Below are 19,468 nucleotides of genomic sequence, written 5' to 3'. Positions count from 1 at the left end.
TCTGTGCTAATTATACCTGCTATTTCTTCACAGCTGCTCTCTGGCCACAGAGTAGAGAAAACTACCAAGCAGTGCCATCTTCCTTCAGGTTAGAGTATATGCTGCTAACAAGGTTCAGGAGCCTGCCCTTCCTTCTGTTGTGTGTGAGGTTCCATCCCTAGGATTGAGATAGGGTTTTATTAGTCATGCAGGAAAGCACTGCCACAGAGCTAACATTTTAAGGATGGACATGTATGGATGCTCTACGCTCTAAGGCAAGGTGATAGAAAGACTGGGAGAAATTTTTTTTCTTCTCACATACTGTCCTTGACTATATGACTACATGCCAATTGGACAAGGAAAGGATGCTCCCCTTGTTTCCGTTTTTGAGACTGGAGATACTGTCTACAGGCATGTGGACTACTGGTGAATAGGAGAAATCTGTCTTTCCTAAGCAGAACATTAGGCTACTCATGAGTAGGTAGATGCTACCTGTTAAAGCAGTACTGCCTCTGCAGCATTCTGTTGTCTACCAGCACAGCGACCTGCTGAGTTTTCACACAGGGAATGACCAATGTGATCACTAACTTCACAAGTAACTGGTGACAGAGGGAGACACCTATTTGATGCCTGCTCATAGTAAATATACTCTCCTTCCATTCTTTTCTTTGACCAACTTTATTATTGTTGTCTAGAGTATTGATCATGAAACAGGCCTTAAGGGAATAGGCATGCTAGGCTTAAGGAACAGTTAACTCACGTTATCTCCATCATTTAAACATGAATGACAGTGAGAGATTGGAGAGATAGTTCAGCATAAAGAGTCCATATTACTCTTAATAGACGCACTAAGTTTGGTTCCCAGCACCTTACAGCCTCCTACAACTTTAGGGAATCCAATATCTTCTTCTGGATTCTCTGGGCACCTGTGCTCATGTGCATATACACATACCCACCCATCCACACATCCATATAAGTGAAAGTGCCCCTCTAAAAGGCTTTTAAAATGATTGATACTGAATTCAGTACAGTGAGTATATAATTTGGCACAATTATGGACATAGAAAAAGGATGCACACTGGCGGCATAGCTTTTTATACAATAAATAGATGGTCAGTGGTTTGGATAGACGTCTTCATCACTTGGTAGCCTCTGCAGCAAAGTTTGATCGCATTTAGTCTTTCAAGTACTGAGCCCATTGATGAAGTAGTCTGACATTGATTGTCCTACAGTTGCAGAGAATAGAATAGCCCCCTTTGAGAAAAGCCCATCATTGCTTTGTTTGTTGTATGTAGACTGCTAGCTGAATTTGTTGTTCTTTGAGAAACAGCAGCCAGAGTAAACTAAAATTTCACAATAAAAATTAATAAAATTTCCACCTTCGTGTTGATGATCTGGGTAGTTTCTCAAGCTTACGTCTTCTTTGCTACTTTTTTTCACTTTTCCTTTGATTCTTTACTTGATTTCTTACTGCTTTTGAGAATTACAATTAAGAGCATCATTATCCCCCACTGTTTTACCTTCTTTTTACAGTTTGGAAATAGACTGATAGGAAATTAAAAATCTAGCTTGTTAGATTAGATAACTGTAAATTATTAAAGTGTCCAGTTCACAGTTGGAAGTGTTTTACACCTTTAGATTACACTTCCCTGACTGCCCCATCTGAGACATAGTACCGACAGTTTCATGTACACTTTTCTTCATCTCTCAAGAATGCTAAAATTAAATGTCCTGTGCAGGGGTTGCTGGCTCTGTTACCCTCAAATCCAGGTGGCTGTTGGTTTTCCACACCACAAGCCACCTTGGTGTGCGTATCAGAGTTGGACAGTTTTCATTCCCCTTTTCCACTCACAAAAAATAAAAATCTGAATTCAGAGAAATGAAAGAGATGGTGGTTACTTTGAAGCCAACATAGTATACAAAAATAGTGGATCATTGCCACAGTTAAGTACTGGGGTTTATATAGCTGTTTGAAAATACTCCCACCTCTATGATCTCACTATTTTGGTATGTCAGGAGACACAACAACAAGTAAGGTCTTGAACTATCATAAAAAAAAGACTCAACAATAGAGGAAGAATTCATCTACGTTATTATTCAAAGGAAAATGTAGTTAAATTGCAAAAAATAATGTCATTATGTGTATTTTTGTGTAAGAATTATTTTTGAAGCATCAGAAAAGATACATTAACCAGAGTAACTTGTGTACTACAAGAAAAGAAGGAAAACAGGCCATGCAGGGTGGAAATGAGGATGAACTCCAGTCAACACATACTAACTGTTAATTTGATTCTCGAGATTCTATTTTATCTATGAATATTGAATTATATATGCACAGGCATATAGTGGACCCTCCATTTGATTTAACCAGCCTCATAAATATTAAAAAAACTTTGCATCTATGTCAGTCTTGTACAGGCTTCTCCTTGTCATTAGTCCCCAAAATGTAAATACTATACCATTTTATAAGAGATTTGGGCATCCTAGGAATTTAGTATCTGTATACAGTACTGAACACATACTTTTGTGTTTGGAATAAATGCTTATTCTATATAAAACTAATAGCATAATATAATTCACAAGTCTGGAGGCTAAAATACGTTTTTCTAAAGGCAATACTTTGCCTTCTCCAATTGATAAAATTCCTAAGTGTGTGGTTTCCCATTGATTTTCTTACTATTAAAAATGTTATCTCATAAAATATTGGATCCCCAATATGAATTTAATTACCACTCAAGACAGCTTATCCTGAATGATTAATAAACCACAGAAGCAACCATTTCTTTGGCTCTCTGTATGGCAATGGTATTTTTGGAAATTGGGCTGCCTTCGCGAAGCTTTATTTGTAGCTAGAATGGGAGTTGTTAACTGGCCTATCAATTCACAAGAAATCTTTGTTCTTTTATGAAGAACATGCCAGATAACTAGTTCCATTAGAGTTTTTAATAATTTCTTCTGCTCTTAAAGCAGCCACATGAGTCATATAACTACTTCATTCAGCAGAAATTCTTGCTACAAAGCCATAGGGACACTTGTTTTGCTTCCTCCTCGTCCTCCTCTCCTTCCCCTTCCCTTTCCTCTTTTTTTTTTTTCTTACCAATCCTTCCTTCTCTCCCTTCCCCCTCCCACCTCTCTCACTTTCTTCTGTTTGTTATTTTTGGCTTAATCATAGACAAATACACACTTAGTGGAGGTTTCTATTAAAGTGAATTTTTAAAAATTTTTGTTAAAATGCATATATTATTGCTGTCTTCAATAAGAGAATTTTCTCATTGTCCATATGCAGTGAGCTGGGTGAACAAGTTGCAGTGTACTCATACTTTGATATGCTGTACTCACTAAAATGAGCAGGGTGTGTTAATCTATTAGGAAGAGCACAGTATATACAACTGCAGGGCTGTAGGGATGGCTCAGTGGGCAAAGGTACTTGCAACTAAGCCTGAGGATCTCAGTTTGATCCCTGAAATCTGTATGGTATTTGTCCCTGTCTGCTCCCGCACTACTACCAACACACACACACACACACACACACACACACACAAGATAGGGATTTAAAGGGTGCAGAAGGACATAGTTCCTGAGGTTATTGCAATTGGTCAAAGGAGATAGGGATGCAATGAAACAGCAGTTTTCAATCTATGCATCCCAACTCCTTTGTGGGGTGAATGAACCTTTCACACGTGTCACCTAAGGCCATTGGGAAACACAAATATTTACATTATAGTTAATAACAATAGCAAAATTACAGTTATTCTGTAGCAAGAAAATATTTTTAGGGTTGGGGTCATCGCAACATTAGAAACTGTATTAAAGGATCGCAACATAGGAAGGTTGAGAACCACAGAGTTGGAGATGATAATTAACATTATAGCAAAATGGACTCGTGTCTGTTATGAAATTTAGTATGGATGAAAGAGGTGTTCCTGGGGATTAGGTAGAAATCTGGATTCTTTCAGAAATGGTACTAGTACAGTTGGCTAACTGTTCAGAATAAATTAGAAAACTAGGTCTTGACTTTACTACTTTTAACGTGTTTCAGTGTCTATGATGAAGTCATACAAGTTCTGGAAGAAAATACTAGTGGATAGCTTTTGGTTTTGAAGTGAGGACAACCAAACATAACTCAAAATCCAGAAGTAAGGAAGATGGATGGGTTTGCCTGTGCTGTGTTATTTACAAGGCCTGGGAACGGGATAAATTTTGATGTTTTATGTACATGGACCCAAGCTTGTTTTAACATGGTGTTCTAAATCTAATGACATTATATTGCAAGCATTGGATTGGTGCAGATATTCATGGCGTGGCGTGAGAGAGGGAAGTGCATTTGTGCATAATTGCCAGCAGCTCTTCCTGCCTCATTTAATGTTTCATAGCATTTCACTGTAGTGTTTGAGTTTTACATGAGCATGTATGAATAGTAATCTGTAACTTATATAAAATGAATGAGAGAGTATAAATTAGATAAAAACTGGGACAGCATGTAAGAGAGTGAGTGCGTGGTTTCCCCACACTCTAGGATTGCTTGTTTTGGAGATGATGGCATGGCATTACAGCCCACCTGATATGAACAAAACAATGCTTTTATCATCAAGAAGAACTTTTTTCAAGTCGTTAAAAAATAATGGAGAATTGGGAGGGTCCAAAGGGTACTGACACATTTATAACCTGATTATTTCTTAGCTATTTTAGCCAATTGTGCATTTTTAAAATTGTAAAGGTTTAATCCCCCCTCCTTTTTTAAAAAATCAGGTTACATTTATGCTAGAGAGATGCAAAAAATATGTTTCATCATATATAAATGATGACTCATGGTGATTCGTGACCCAAAATGTGCTCATGCTCCAAGTCCTAGGAAATTGCACATCTTCTGAAAAATGTAGTTTATTGTATGAAATAGTTTTATTTCAAATCTAAACCTAGAAGAATCAAGTGACTCTTAGAAAGCATTATTTATATTACAAGCACATTTATATTAGTACAGGATGCAGAGTTCACTTGAAATGAAATAGTGAAATAGAAACTGACAGAGGATGTGGAAGGCTCCTCTTGGGCTCCCTCTGCTCCCTGTGAAGGTGTCTTCCATCAGTCTTGTGATAGGAACCTGGGGGACATCATCCTGAATACTTATAAACAGGTGCCTGTAACTGGTTATCCTTATTTAAGTTTTAAAGTTATGAAGTGGAAAGAAGTAGACTATTAAGGCAATTTTTAAAGCTCAATTTAGCCCATTAAAATGAAGGCATGATTATATACTTAGTGTTCTCACTGAATCCAATAAATGTCTGATCTGATAGATGGCTTAGAAATTAAAATTATAATCCAATGAGAGCTAACTGAGCAAAATAAAGTAATTTTAATCAAAGTGACTTTGGTTCATATTCACATTTTCTCCCTCTTCTGTCTCTTGTCTCCCTACCCCTCTAGGTCACAGTAATGAAAGGCAGTAATAGAAATAAAGATCATTCAGCAGAAGGAGAAGGGACTGGAAAACGACCAAAACGGAAGTGTCTTCAGTGGCATCCATTGTTAGCCAAGAAACTTCTGGACTTTTCAGAAGAGGAGGAAGAAGACGAGGAAGAGGAAGATATTGATAAAGTAAGACTTCCATTCACCATAGAAATCTCAAGGATATTTAGGCACTAATCATTTTCTAGAAAACATGGTAAAAGTTTCTATAACTTGGATTCTGCTTAACTTGTAAGTTTAACTTTCAATATTCCTTCTAATAGAACAAAAGGAATCCTCTAGGAATTCTGACAGCTCACCATTTGTGATACTGAGATGTACTTTGGGGCGATTCACAAAGCTTGATGTGCTCGCCTAGCACCCCTTTCTCTGCTTTCAACCCAGCCATGGCTCTTACCATCAAGCTACTTAGTGCTTAGTTCTCATTGCTGTGGCCTTTGTGGTATCAGGCTGTACTTTCTTCCCTCCCCGAAGCCTCTGTGGCCATTTGTCTTCAAAGTTCCCTTCTTTTTGGACCCTCACCCCCAACCCCCAGTGCATAAACAGTTACCCAGGACTTGGCATAACTGACTTTTCATTATTTTAGTAAAGAACTACCTCCAAGAAGGCTTGGGGCTAAATTGTTATATTTTAAGTCAGTGTTTCTTTATAGCACTCAACAACTATTTGCCCCGTGGTTAGCTGTCTGCTTGTTTTGTCTGCTTTTCTTACCCAAGAAGCTCTGAGAGAGCAGGGGCTTTGCCTCTTCTAATGCAGTCTTTTGCCCCAGAACCAAGTATGGGGCCTGGCCTGTAGAAGACATGGAATATGTGTATGCTGAATGGAGAGGGACAGAAAGCATGTACTTGTCACTACAGGTTTTACAGACACATACTTTTCAGGCTGTTGACATCCATTCAGCCTTCTTTTAACAACAAATATCTAACAGAACTCATCTTTTTCTGAGGAAAGAGTTCTCACAACAAATGCCCTGTCCCATAATGCCAACACTAATCTGCTCATGAGGCATGTTTCAGTGCCCATTTAATTTCAAGATTAGGCTTGGAAGGGGAGCTTCAAATCATGGCCCTCTCGTTTCAGGAAATTGCTGACTTTATGCGTCGTTTGATTTTTCTGATTCATCTGCCCTGTGGATTACTTGGTCCTTGAGGTTGTCTCCTCAGTCCATGACAGCACTTCCTTCTGTTCATACAGCTTCCTTCACTTTCGTCCTTTCCTGCTTTCTTTCAGTCCATTCCTGTATATTACTTTACCCTCAAATAGTTAGGCTGAGATCTAGATAAACAGTTGTACATCTGTAATTTCAGTACTTAGGAAGACTGAGTCGAGAGGACTGAGTTTGAGGCTAGCTTTGACTATGTAGTAAATCTTGTTTCAATGACCTAAAGTGGCTTGTCGCTGAGCCAGTAACTTTACTTTTAAATTAATTTATTTATTCACTTTACATCCCAATTATAGCCCCCCTTTCTCCTCTCTTCCCAGTCCCAGCTTCCCTCCCTCTTGCCCATATTCCCCTACCCTACCACTCAGGAAAGGGGAGACCCTCCCCACCCCCATCCCAGTACATCAAGTCATATCAGGACTAAGCACATCCTCTACTAAGGTGGCCCTGGCAAGACAGCCCTGCCAGGGAGAAGTGATCGAAAAGCATGCAACAGAGTCCTTTCAAAGACAGCCCCTACTCTCCCTTACTAGGGGATCCACATGAAGACCAATCTGCCCATCGGGTACACATGTGTAGGGGGCCTAGATTCAGTCCATACATGGTGCTTGTTTGGTGTTTTAGTCTCCATAGGCTCCCTCGAGCCTAGATTAGTTGGCTCTGTTGGTCTTCTTGTGGAGATCCTGGTCTCTCCAGGTCCTTCTGTTCTTACTCACACTTTTCCACAAGGCTCTCTGTGCTCCATCCAATGTTTGACTTTGAGTCTCAGCATTTGTTTTGATCCATTGCTGGGAGGGGCTTCTCAGAAGACAGCTATGCAGGTTTCCAATCTGTAAGCTTAGCAGTGTCGTTAATAGTGCCGGGGTTGGCTCTCTTGCATGGTGTGGCCAGGCATTAGCTGAACATTCCCTCAATCTCTGCTCCTTCTTTATCCATGCACATCTTCTAGGCAGGGCAGATTTGGGTCTAAGTTTTTGTGGGTGGGGGTTGATATCCTCCCTCCCTCTACTAGGAGTCCTGTCTGGTTAGAGGGTGGCCTCTTCAGTCTCCATGTCTGCTGCTAGTAAGGGTCTTAGCTAGAGTCATCCTCATATTCTTTCATATTCTACCATGTCATAGGTCTCCAGCCTGTCTCAAAGATGTCCCAGGCCATGTCTCTCTGCAAGCCCCCTGTCCTTCTGCCCCCCTCCTCACATTAGATCCCTACTCTCATTTCCCTCAGTACTCCTTCTCCTATCTCTTTGAGCACTTTCTCTGTCCTTTTCAGTAAGATTCATATATTTTCCCCTCGGCCTGCCTTGTTACTTAGCTTCTTTGGGTTTGTGAATATAGTATAGTTATCCTGTACTATATGGCTAATATCCACTTACAAGTTAATGCATACCATGTGTGTCCTTCTGCATCTGAGTTACCTCACTCAGGATTATCTTTTCTAGTTTCATCCATTTCCTGGAAATTTTCATGATTTCCTTGTTTTTAATAGCAGAGTAGTATTCCTTTGTGTAAATGTACCAGTTTCTTTATCCATTCTTCAGTTGAGGGCCATCTGGTTTATTTTCCAGTTTCTGGCTATTACAAATAAAACTGCTATGAACATAGTTGAGCAAATGTCCTTGTTGTATGTTGGAGTATCTTTTGGGTTATATACCCAGGAGTGGTATAGCTGGGTTTTGAGGTAAAGCTATTTCCAATTTTCTGAGAAACCTCCAGATTGATTTCCAAAGTGGTTGTACAAGTTTGCACTCCCACCCTCAATAGAGGAGTGTTCCCCTTTCTCCATATCCTCCCCAGCATGTGCTGTCACTTGAATTTTTATCTTAAATCATTCTGATGGGTGTAAAATGGAATCTCGGAGTCATTTTGATTTGCATTTCTCTAATGATTGATGACATTGAGTGTTTCTTTCAGTGCTTCTCAGCAATTCAATATTCCTCTGTTGAGAATTGTCTGTTTAACTCTGTACCCCATTTTTAAATTAGATTATTTGGTTGGAGTTTAATTTCTTGAGTTCTTTATATAGTTTGGATGTCAGCTTTTTGTCAGATGCTGGGTTGGTGAGGATCTTTTCCCGGTTGTTTTGTTCTATTGACAGTGTCCTTGGCCTTACAGAAGCCTTTCAGTCACATGAGGTCCTATTTATTTATTTATTTATTTATTATTTTGGTTTTTTGAGACAGGGTGTCTCTGTGTTAACCTTGACTGTCCTAGACTCACTTTGTAGACCAGGCTGGCCTCGAACTCACAACGATCCTCCTGCCTCTACCTCATGAGTGCTGGGATTAAAGGTGTGCACCACCAGGCCCGAGTGAGGTCCCATTTATTAATTGTTGATCTTAGAGCCTGAGCTGTTGTTCTGTTCAGGAAGTTATCTCCTGTGCCAATGAGTTCAGGCTGAACCAGTAATCTTACTCTCTGTCTCTATCATGGATTTTTATTCTGAACTCTGGACTAACTTCAGACTCTCATCTCTGTCTGTCTGTCTGTCTCTCTCTCTCTCTCTCTCTCAATGGATATAGATATCCATATTTATATAGATATCTATCTAGATCTATAGATGTATAGATATCTATATAGATATGGGTATCTCTAGAGAGATAGAAAGAGATATATGCTCATAATCTTGGTTTGAATGTGTTAAAAACTAAGCTTTTACTTTTCTCCTACAAAGCTTCTCTGTCTTTCCTTTATTAGCAAAAGCAACTACAACATTTCTACTTAATTTTTGATTTTGCTCAATCTTCCCATCCACCCACAAATTCTGTTAGCTGAACCTTTTAAAGCATGGTCTCTATCTGACCCCTTTTAAAAGTCCTCCTTGAACTACCTTGGTACAAGCCACCGTTATTTCTAGCAGAAATTGTTTTATTCCTACCCGTCTTCCTCCATGTTTCCCTTGTATAGTCCATTCTGCACAAAGCAGTCAGGGATCCTTTTAGAATGGAAGGCCAGTCATGCCACCTGCCTGCTTAACAAGGCCAAGGATTGTGTACTTGCTGCTGTTAAACGGGGCCTGGGCCATGGCAAGTCCTCAGTAAACTGTTGTTGAGTGGCAGATTAAAGTCATTAGCTCTGCCTTCATCTTAGAAATGACCCTATCCCCACCTTTACTCTCTGAGGTTTTGCTGATTTATTCCCAAATCATTATCCCATTGGCAGGTGTCCACCTAGCTAACCATAGCTCCTTCAAATGCAAATTACCCAATCACTCTTGGTTCTGCCCTTCATGGAACTGTTTTCCAACTTTCAAATCTAGTTAAATACCAACCACTCTTGATTCTATATTGAATATTATCTTTATTCTTATATCCTATTCCTTTTGTCTGGATTTCATATCTCTCTTTTCCCTGGACATTCCAAGTAAACTTTTATTTGGCTTTTCAAGATTTTGTGTGTGTGTGTGTATGACTTACTCACAAAGTCTGTGATTTGCAGTATCAACAACAGCTCTTTCTTTAAACTACAAATCTAACAATGTCTCCTCCTTCAAAACTTTACTCATGGCTCTACATTTGTATTAGGTGCTTGTCTTGTTACTTCAACAAGACAGCTGACAAAAGCAACATGAGGAAATATGTATTATTACAGTTTGGGGGCATGTAGTTCATTATAGCAGCAGTGGCAGGAGGCAGCTGTGACATGGCGCACACAGTAAGCAGAGAGCAATGTTCTGGCTCGGCTCTCTTCCTCTTCTTGGTTCAGCCAGGGACCAAGGCTCATGGAATGGTTCCACCAAAATTTAGAGTGCATCTTACCACCTCACTTAGGCTAATCTAAAAAACTTTTTAACAGAAATGCCCAGAGTTGTGTTTCTACAATGATTCTAAATCCTATCGAGATTAACCATAACGCCATTTCATCCATCTTAGTGCCAATATTTGAGATGCTTGATAAACAAAAATAAAATCAGCTATTTTTAATTTTCTTTTTCTTATGTATGTATTTACTCACTCTTCAGTTGATTGATTTAATGAAGTGTAGCTAAAACATTAGTTAAGAACTTTAGATGCGCCTACTTAGAACAACAAAAGATTGACAGTTTGTTTCAAAGCAACAACTGGTGTTTGGGCTCAAATTCCCACTTTCCATTATGGCAGAGCACATGCTTCATGAGATGGTCTGTATTTTCTACCACCTACTTCCCAAAACCTATTCTCATTTTTCCTGTATTGTGCTATAGAACTGCATGTTGATGGAATGAAGCTTCAAGCCCAGTTTCTGCTCCTCACACTTGCCTCCTGATCAGCCAACATGTTCTAATTTAGCTTTCAAAACCTCTTCCAGAAAGGACTCCCTCTGTATTTACAAATATTGCCAACCACATTGCTTTCTAATTCATTTGTTTATATGATTTTTCTCCTTTGATAACATTTTTTCTCAGCATATAGTTTGAGTTTTATAATATAAAAAAGTTACTCATTTCTGAAGAAAAACATGATTGTCTCTATAATTTATATAATGTATTTATTCCAAATTTTTCCTTAGCTCCATAGTTTCAGAATATCAAATAAATATCCTTTGGAAATTCAGATTGCTGCTACGGATTATATACATATTGAAGGAAATAAACCTGAACTCTCTCAGTAACCCTAATATATTTCTGAGTCAGCCATAGTTTCAAGACTTTTATTCTTTGTTTTTGAAGATAATTTGTGCTTAATTTGTTATATTTGCCATATTTAATAGTAATTTTTTTGAGTAATAATTTGAGACTGGTAAGAGGGCTCCTATGGTAAAGGCATTTACCATGCAAACATGGTAACCTTAGTTAAATTCCTGGAACTCACATAAAAGTTGATGAGAAGACCAACTCAGCAGAGTTGTCATCCTGTGCCAAGAGTACATCCCCCATCAGACACATGCATGTACACACCAATACTAAGTGTTTAAAAGTAATGACTTGGAATAAACAACTGATTCATTCCACAGTGTCTCTCAACTGCTGCCTGGTAAATATGTGTAAAAGAGCGCTGGTCAGGACCCTCTTCAGTGCCACAGAATCAGAAGCTCAGATAGAGCCTAGCAATCTTTTAACAAGGCCCCCAGAGAGTGTACTTCACTTCCAAGTATCAGGGCTGCTGCCTTACTGAGTAATGCAGACCTTGAGCCTTCTTGGTTTTGACTGTAGAGCAAGAAATGAAAAACATGAATTTATGCAATCTGGATTTCTGCACATGATTACATTGTTTCTAGGAAACATTGCAGTTAGTTTTAGAGATACTGCATTCCCAATATTTTCTGAGAGTCTGTGATTACAAATATGCTTCACAAGATTTAATCTGGCAGCCATGTGCTGGAAGCATTACAGGAGGATTAAAGAGAGAGACTCGACCATAGGCCAAAGTGGCACCAGGCCTGAGAATCAGAGATTCAGAAGGGCAGCAAGTAGACAGATTTGGTGCTTAATGGAAGTTCTCAATGACCTTCAGTAGTGACGAACAAAGTGCTTAGGAAAGAAAGGCTTCAAAATTAAGGTTGACTGCTTAAGCCTAGGGGAATTCATCCTTATTGCCATAGCATCTTGAAAGTTAAAACTGGTGTTTACAGGATTAAAATATTGCTGGGAAGTTCCTTTACATAATTATGCTAAATGTTTATATTGATATTTCATATAAGAAGCTTTACTTGTGGCATATGCAATAGCTTGAGTGTCCTATATTTGCTTTTTATTATATCTGCTTTCATGGTAGCATCCTCATGTTATTAGCTATAAGGCACTACTTTTTAAAGAGCTAATATATATCTATTTCATGTGGATATCATTAATCTTGAGACCCATGAACCATAAAATAATTTTTTGTTGCTTAGCAATTGGTTAAATGTTAATACCAGATAATGAGCTGGCCTCTGCAGTTATAAAGGTAAATAAGAAAATTTTGTCCTCAAAGGCTCACTGTTTAGTGAGATAGAAAAAAAAGGTAAGCAATTATAACACAATGTAATATATGCTGTAATAAAGATACACACAGGTTACCATGGAAACTAAACAGGACACATCATAAATTAGTTGCCAACCACCAAGAGTAGTTAGTGATTTTTTGATTTTTTAAAAATTACTTTTTCAGTTTGCTAAATGTTTAAATAGAGATAAGAAAAAATACAACTTGCAAATCAAAACTGGTTGTTAAATCAAATAGTTGGCTCTGTGTTAATCACTTCCTTTTGCTTTTGTTGGTGATAGGTTCAACTTCTTGAGGCGGATGGCCTAGAGCAAGATGTTGGTGAGACTGAAGATGATGAGTCACCTGAGCAGCGAGCCCGGAGACCAATGAATGCATTTCTTTTATTTTGCAAGCGCCATCGCTCCCTTGTCCGACAGGAACATCCAAGGCTTGATAACCGAGGTGCTACCAAGATACTAGCTGATTGGTGGGCTGTTCTTGATCCAAAGGAAAAGCAGAAATATACAGACATGGCCAAGGAGGTAGGTTACAAGGACAGGGTGTGGCATTGATTATGGAAACCAGTTCTTTAACTCTAAAGCAGTAAATACAAAGCAGCTCTTGTTGATGGTGTGTCATCTTCTTGTCATCAAATGCTGAGGGAAAGAGGACACCCTATGGTTAGGTTTTCCTTATGATGTCACAGGAATGTATCAAGTTGGTCACAGAGTGATCAAGTTCTGATGCCAAATAGTGTGTGTGTGTGTGTGTGTGTGTGTGTGTGTGTGTGTGTGTGTGTGTGTGTGTGTGTCTATATTATTCTCTGGTCTCAGCTTTAAAAGAAACTACTACAATGAGAAAATTGGGCAAAGATTTGTATTCCTTTTAGTTCTGTCATGTTTTGAATTTTCAGTAAACACAATTGTTAAGAGATAAGCTTTGGCTTGTTTCTGCTCTGACAGTGTGTAGCATGAAGATTTAAAGCCAACACATGAATCAATGACAGGAGAACAGGATGTACTATGATGTGTGCATCCTTGAGAATTTTGTGTGAGTAGTAGCAGTTGGTGAGAAACATTTCCACATGGAAAGACTATGCAGAAAGGTGGCATGTTAATTCCAAAGTGATACCAATAACTAAACATCTTAATAAGTTCTGTACTAGGTTTGTTTCTATATTAACCTGGAATAAATATCAGATCATCGTACGTTACTTATGAGTGGATTTAATTCTAACTAAAGAATAAGTACTGTCATTGTGGCTAAGTCTGAAAGGAATGATTCTAACATTTCCTTAGAGTTTCAACTTGCAAAAGAACCTTGATTCATGAAATCCCTGCTACCCCATTAACTTCTGTGGGGGAAAAAATGAGCCGGCAGGGGATAAAATAATGTGATTTCAAGATATTTTATTAGACATCTCAGTATGAAGAAAAATAATACCTTCAGTTGACATGGTTTTATTGTGTTTAATAAGGAAACCTGCAACATAAAAATTTCCTTTAAAATGGTCAGGGAAATTTGAATCCAGGGTAGCTGTGTAATTAATGATCACAAAAGGCTTTAGGAATTTACTAATTGTTAAAGATAGAATTTTAACTATGCTGGGTATCTATAAAATTTAAAATCAATTACAGCAACCTATGTGATTTTAAATGTTTCAATAGATTTCTACAAGCATAACAGTAATTAACAATAAAACCTTTCTCATTAAATAGGTTTACATCCTTTCATACGCATGCTTATGTGATAAAGTAAACAATTATCTGAAACCTCACAGGGAGCTGCATATGCTTCCTATAATTAAACACTTGAGTTTGATTTTGGACAACATGCAGCATATTGCCAATATAGTGTTTGCGTTTTCTTAAATACAGCTAATTTACAAACCCAATAGGTGGCCACTTTTAAGAGGAGGAACTATTATTTTTTGTGCAGGAAATCCCTTATTAATTACTTAATTAGCTTCACAATATTTGCTATTGTGGTGGTATAAAGAAATCTACTTAGGTAGCCCCCCTGCAGCCTACAGTGGAAAGCAGAATGTCCCATATTGCATCTTGCCTTGTGTATAGTTAGTTATATAAAATATTATCTCATTTCTACCCCAAAGCCTAATCAATTCAACTACTTCTCAAATTATCACACAATTGGTCCCTGGTGGTTCTTTCTTTCAGCTTATTTACTAAATGTTTCACAGTTACATTAAAGTACATGTAATTGTGCTGAAGCCTTTTTTATTTTCTAATATTACAGCCTAATTGGAATGTCAGTTCAGTCAGCCGATAACTTATTAATAAGTTTCAGTATTGAGATTTTGTGGTAGTTGCTAGTGATACAAGACCAAAAACAAAGAAGGCCTGGTCCTCAAACCCAGGCCATTTTGAAAACTATTTCAGGTGTAACTTTTCAACTTTGATCCCTCAGTTTTGGATGTTTTACATAACACAAGATGTTCTTTCAGCACAGTTCATAAATGCCTTACATTACTCACTCTGTATCCTTGTCTTTATCACAGTGGAATAGTCTTGTTTACCCACAGGAATACAGCCTCAGAATGTGTCCTTAGGCATTTTGGCCATTGTGCAAACACCGTAGTTTATTTACCCAACTAACAGCTTTTATAGTGCAAGACAGCTGAGCCCAATGAGACCACTTTTGTGGTGTGTGGTTAGCAAGAACATTATTATATAGTTTGTACTTTTCTCTCTCTGATTTTGAAAGGAGCAGACCTTTAAATGAGTGAGTAGTAAAATAATTCTATTACATTTATTTGTTTGTTTGTTTGTGTTTGTTTGCTATTCATAAAATTTCTTTGACTCTTCTCTGTTCTCACATTTGGTAATGAACTGCCTACTCTAATATTTGTTGCCCTTCTTCATGAATTACTGCATAGTACTAATTGGTATGAAATGCTAGTTGGCAATTGTTTGCCTTTTTTGTAATGAAAAAGTGTAAGAGTTTAAGAAAATTATTAAACCAAGTAAACATTTTTTGAGAAAACAAGTATTTCATAATTCAGATTAGTCAACATGTGAATTATATTTCAGACTGCCTAGTGCATTTTCAGGATGGATCTTCACTGGGTCTTTTTTTTTTCCCCTTTCCTAAACCCCCATCAATACTTTCTTTAAAGCAACAAGGTTAAATTTTTTTATTACATTTACGTCTGTACGCGCGCGTGTGCGTGTGTGTGTGTGTGTGTCTGTGGGAATGTGCCCTTGCACACATGCACATGTATGCATGCGGAGACCAGAGGACAACATTTACTACGTGTGTCCCAGTAGTCAGGCTGGCATCATTAACCCACTGAGCCATCTTGTCAGCCCAAGGTTACAAAATTTTAATGAAATTATAAATTTTTTATTTTTTTTTTAATTAGTGGAAACTGATGAAATAACTTTTTCCTTAACTACCTAAATTAATGAGTAAAACTATATATTAAACATACTGGTTTTCAAAAAGGAACTGTTATTATCACATTAACTTTGTTCTTACAGGGTTTAAGTAGCCATATATGTAGCCAGCTCCTCTGCTTTCAATGTTTCCTACACTAGAACAGCACAGTTGCTTTTTCAAGGATGTAATTCCTATTGACTAGCTTTGTCGTGATAGTTTTTTGGGTTAGTATATAGCTTGAAATACTTTTCCATCAAAACCATAAACCTATCTTTTGTCATGTGAAATGATGCTTTGTTTCTGTTTTTTAAAACTGGCCAGAGTAACTGACACCAAGCTAGTGTTCAGCATCACACTGTCCTGCTGACAAACCTAGGCTTCTGTGAAGGAATTTTCAGTCTAAGGAGGTGCAGATTTCTTGGTTCTCCCCTGCACTCTAACCTGGGCATGTGTTGTAATTTCCACCTGCTGATGAGGAACAAACAGTTCTAACAGCTTCCCACAGTGGATAGCAATATAGGATAAAATATGTGTTGGAGCTCTTTTATAAAATTTTAGATCGTTTTATAACTCTCTTCACTAGTCTGGTAGGTTTTATTTCATACATTTGTACCAACATTGTCTGTGATTGTACAGATTTTCTTAGAATCTCTTATTCCAGGTCTTCCGGGGGTTGCCATTTCCTTTTACTCCGTGTAGATCTAGGCTGTAGTAATAACTAGAAACACTAATGGACACTGAGATAGCACCACACACTCAATTAAAATTAAATAATGGAGAAAACCTTTCATTAATATTAAGGTACATTGTAGATCAAATTTCCATTAATGTAATGATCTGAAAAGCATTTATTGTCTGAGACCCCATTTTAAAGCATTAACATAATAGATTATTGTCTTTTGTTATATAATAATGTCATTGTCAGATATGAAGAGGTAAAATACTGTGACAGAGGGTATGCATTTAGTGACAGTACTGAATAACAAAAGAAGCAGCAATTTAATTGCTGCTTTCTTATTTTTACTAACAAAATACAATAGTGGTTAGGGCCAAAAGAAGAGAGTCCGCACTACTGAATGCCTCCTATCAATGATGAGCCATTTATAAAGCAAATTTAAGTTAGGCTATTTAATCAATTGGAAATTTGAAGGAAAAAAAGTTGAGGGCCATGAGGTGAATTTTGATTTTCATAGAATTTTGAAAATTCGTGTTTTAGCAAAAGTCCACTTATCTGTGTAAGTTTTCCATCAAACTCTTAGGCTCAGTACTCTGTGATTGACGTCTCTGGAGAATAAATTAGCTTCCCTCTCACATCCAGCTCGCACAGCATGGCTCAGGATGTCTGGAGAGATGGGGTCTATCTCTTGGGTTTCTTCATTCCTGTGATGATGGATTTTGTCCCCATGGTTGATCCACATGGAGGTATTTGCTCCTGAAAATATCCCAATCTCCCAGCATTACTTCTTTTCTCTGCCTCCTCTGTAGTTTCTTTCCTAGTAACCTTGCCATAACAAATGACTACATCTTCCTGTTGTCTCTTTTAGCTGAATCAGATCTAGTGATTGATGAGGTACCAAGTTCCAAGGGCATATAGCCATCTTTACACTTTGAGACTGCTCTTGCCTCTGATCTTACATGATATCCATAGATTGTGTTGGCTTGATGTTTTTATATGAATTTGTGTGTTATTCTTTTCTTAGTCATTCGCAGTTTTAGCCCTTCTGGTCAGTATATATTTGACTTGGGATCTAGTGTTGTATCTCAGTGGTAAAATGCCTAATGCCTGAGCCTCTGGGTTCAACCTGCAGCAACAAACAAAAAGTAAAAAATAAAAATGTTGTGTGTGTGTGTGTGTGTGTGTGTGTGTGTGTGTGTGTGTGTGTGTGTGTATTGACCATTTACATTAAGAATCTACATAATTCATATTGTGATATAGTTAGAGTATTGTGCCTTGTAGTAAATTGTCAGTTACCATTTTTTTAAGGCATTCCCCATATTCTAGGTCTTTCTCTTGCACTCTTGTTACCTACTCAGAGGAAACTTGCTTTTTTTTAATAGATTCATTGCAAAAAACATTTTTCATGGTTGAATGAGAGTGGGGACTGCAAACTGTGTAAACAGAAATGTTTTTGTAGTTAATAGTGGATTGTGAGCTATATGAAATGAGGGACTCTGCCTGTTTCAGGCTCTTTCTGTCTCCAGTGCCTAAGAAGAGTCTGTCTTCTGGTGAGTGCTCACTGAGTCTACAGTGAAGGTGCATAGGATAGAGACAAAAGAATGAGGAGTGAGTGTGTGTGTGGTGATTGCTGATGCCTTTTGCTATCTTCAGCATTATCATAAATTAGTGTAAGCTGGTGTTATTAATATCATCAACTGATAATTCATTTATCAGGATGACAGTATAATTTCCATTACACTTGATTTCACTGAAACAGACCATTAAGTGATTCTTAGCAATATGTTACTAGTCAAGAATGTGTCCAAAAATTGAATCTGAGGAGGAGAAGAGCCCTCTCAAGAAGCAGGAGATTCGAGGACTAATGATATCCAGCCTTTTTCACAGCTGGGGCTTTCTGCTTAGGAAAATTTTAATTACCAAAAGAGATCATTTTATTTGTTATGATAAATTTATTAAATTGTTTGAAAGTCTTCAGTCGCTGCAAATGACTGTTCATTTAACACACCTACCCCATGTGCCTTTCACTGAGGCATGATAATGATGCATATGTCTGCTACTTGCCTTTTCACCCTGGCCTACCGTCAGACAGCTTTATACCATCAGACAACAGGCAAGGCTGCTTGTCTGCCTCAGCTTAACATGTAAATTCCCATTCACAGGACAGCACTGTGATAGTGGGTCTTGTATGTCAACCTTGATGCTTCCAATTTCATTCTGCAGGACGATTGTCAATTCATTTGCCTCTGGCTTTGTATCTCACCCCACCTCTTTATTCTTAAGAAGAATAGAAATAGACTCTTAGAGAGATGGCTCAGTAGATAAGAGTCCCTGGTGTTCTAGCGGAGGTCTAGAGTTTAGTTCCCAACATCCCCATTGAACTGCTTACAAACGTCTGCAACTCCAGGTTCCTGATGCCTATGGCCTCCCAGGGCAGTGTGCAGATACCCACACATAAGACAAGTACACACATAATTCAACAAAAAGAAAAGTATTGCTAGATTTTAGTGGCCTTTCCACCCCCCCCCCCACTCTTCTCTCTCTCTCCTCTCTCTCTCTCTCTCTCTCTCTCTCTCTCTCTCTCGTGTATAAATAGGTAAATTTCTCTCTTACAAATAAAACATCAGAAAAGAAGTTAAGATGGCATTGGGATAAATACCATTTGTTGTCTATTGATAACTACATTATGATCTACATTATAGTTCTTATATATGTAAGTTATAGTGAAATTTCATGCCTTCCCTTAAAAGGGTACCATTTACTCCTTGGCTAAAAGATATTTAGAGCTTATATTGAACAACATTACCATTTTAAAAGGCAAGTCTGTAAGGTTGAAAGAATTGTGGTAGCTGGTCATGGGATGTATGGCTAGTACTGAAGCAGCCAAACTGTCTCATAAAAGTATGT

The 19,468-nt window shown here is 38.0% G+C and overlaps 1 protein-coding gene across 1 annotated transcript in view; it reads left to right on the top strand.

Annotated features, from left to right (window-relative positions):
* Bbx (BBX high mobility group box domain containing) overlaps window positions 1-19,468 on the top strand; it is a 239,573-nt gene that overhangs the window by 147,545 nt on the left and 72,560 nt on the right. Inside the window, exons 4-5 of the mRNA XM_051150036.1 lie at window positions 5,404-5,574; window positions 12,786-13,028. Of these exons, the coding sequence (XP_051005993.1) occupies window positions 5,413-5,574; window positions 12,786-13,028 (405 nt within the window). The 5' untranslated portion in view covers window positions 5,404-5,412. The remainder of the gene's footprint in view (window positions 1-5,403; window positions 5,575-12,785; window positions 13,029-19,468) is intronic.

The sequence above is a fragment of the Acomys russatus genome, chromosome 8 (genome assembly GCF_903995435.1).
Source record: "Acomys russatus chromosome 8, mAcoRus1.1, whole genome shotgun sequence".
Taxonomy (NCBI): domain Eukaryota; kingdom Metazoa; phylum Chordata; class Mammalia; order Rodentia; family Muridae; genus Acomys; species Acomys russatus.
Note: the sequence above shows the minus strand (reverse complement) of the source record. Positions and strands in the feature narration are given on the sequence as shown.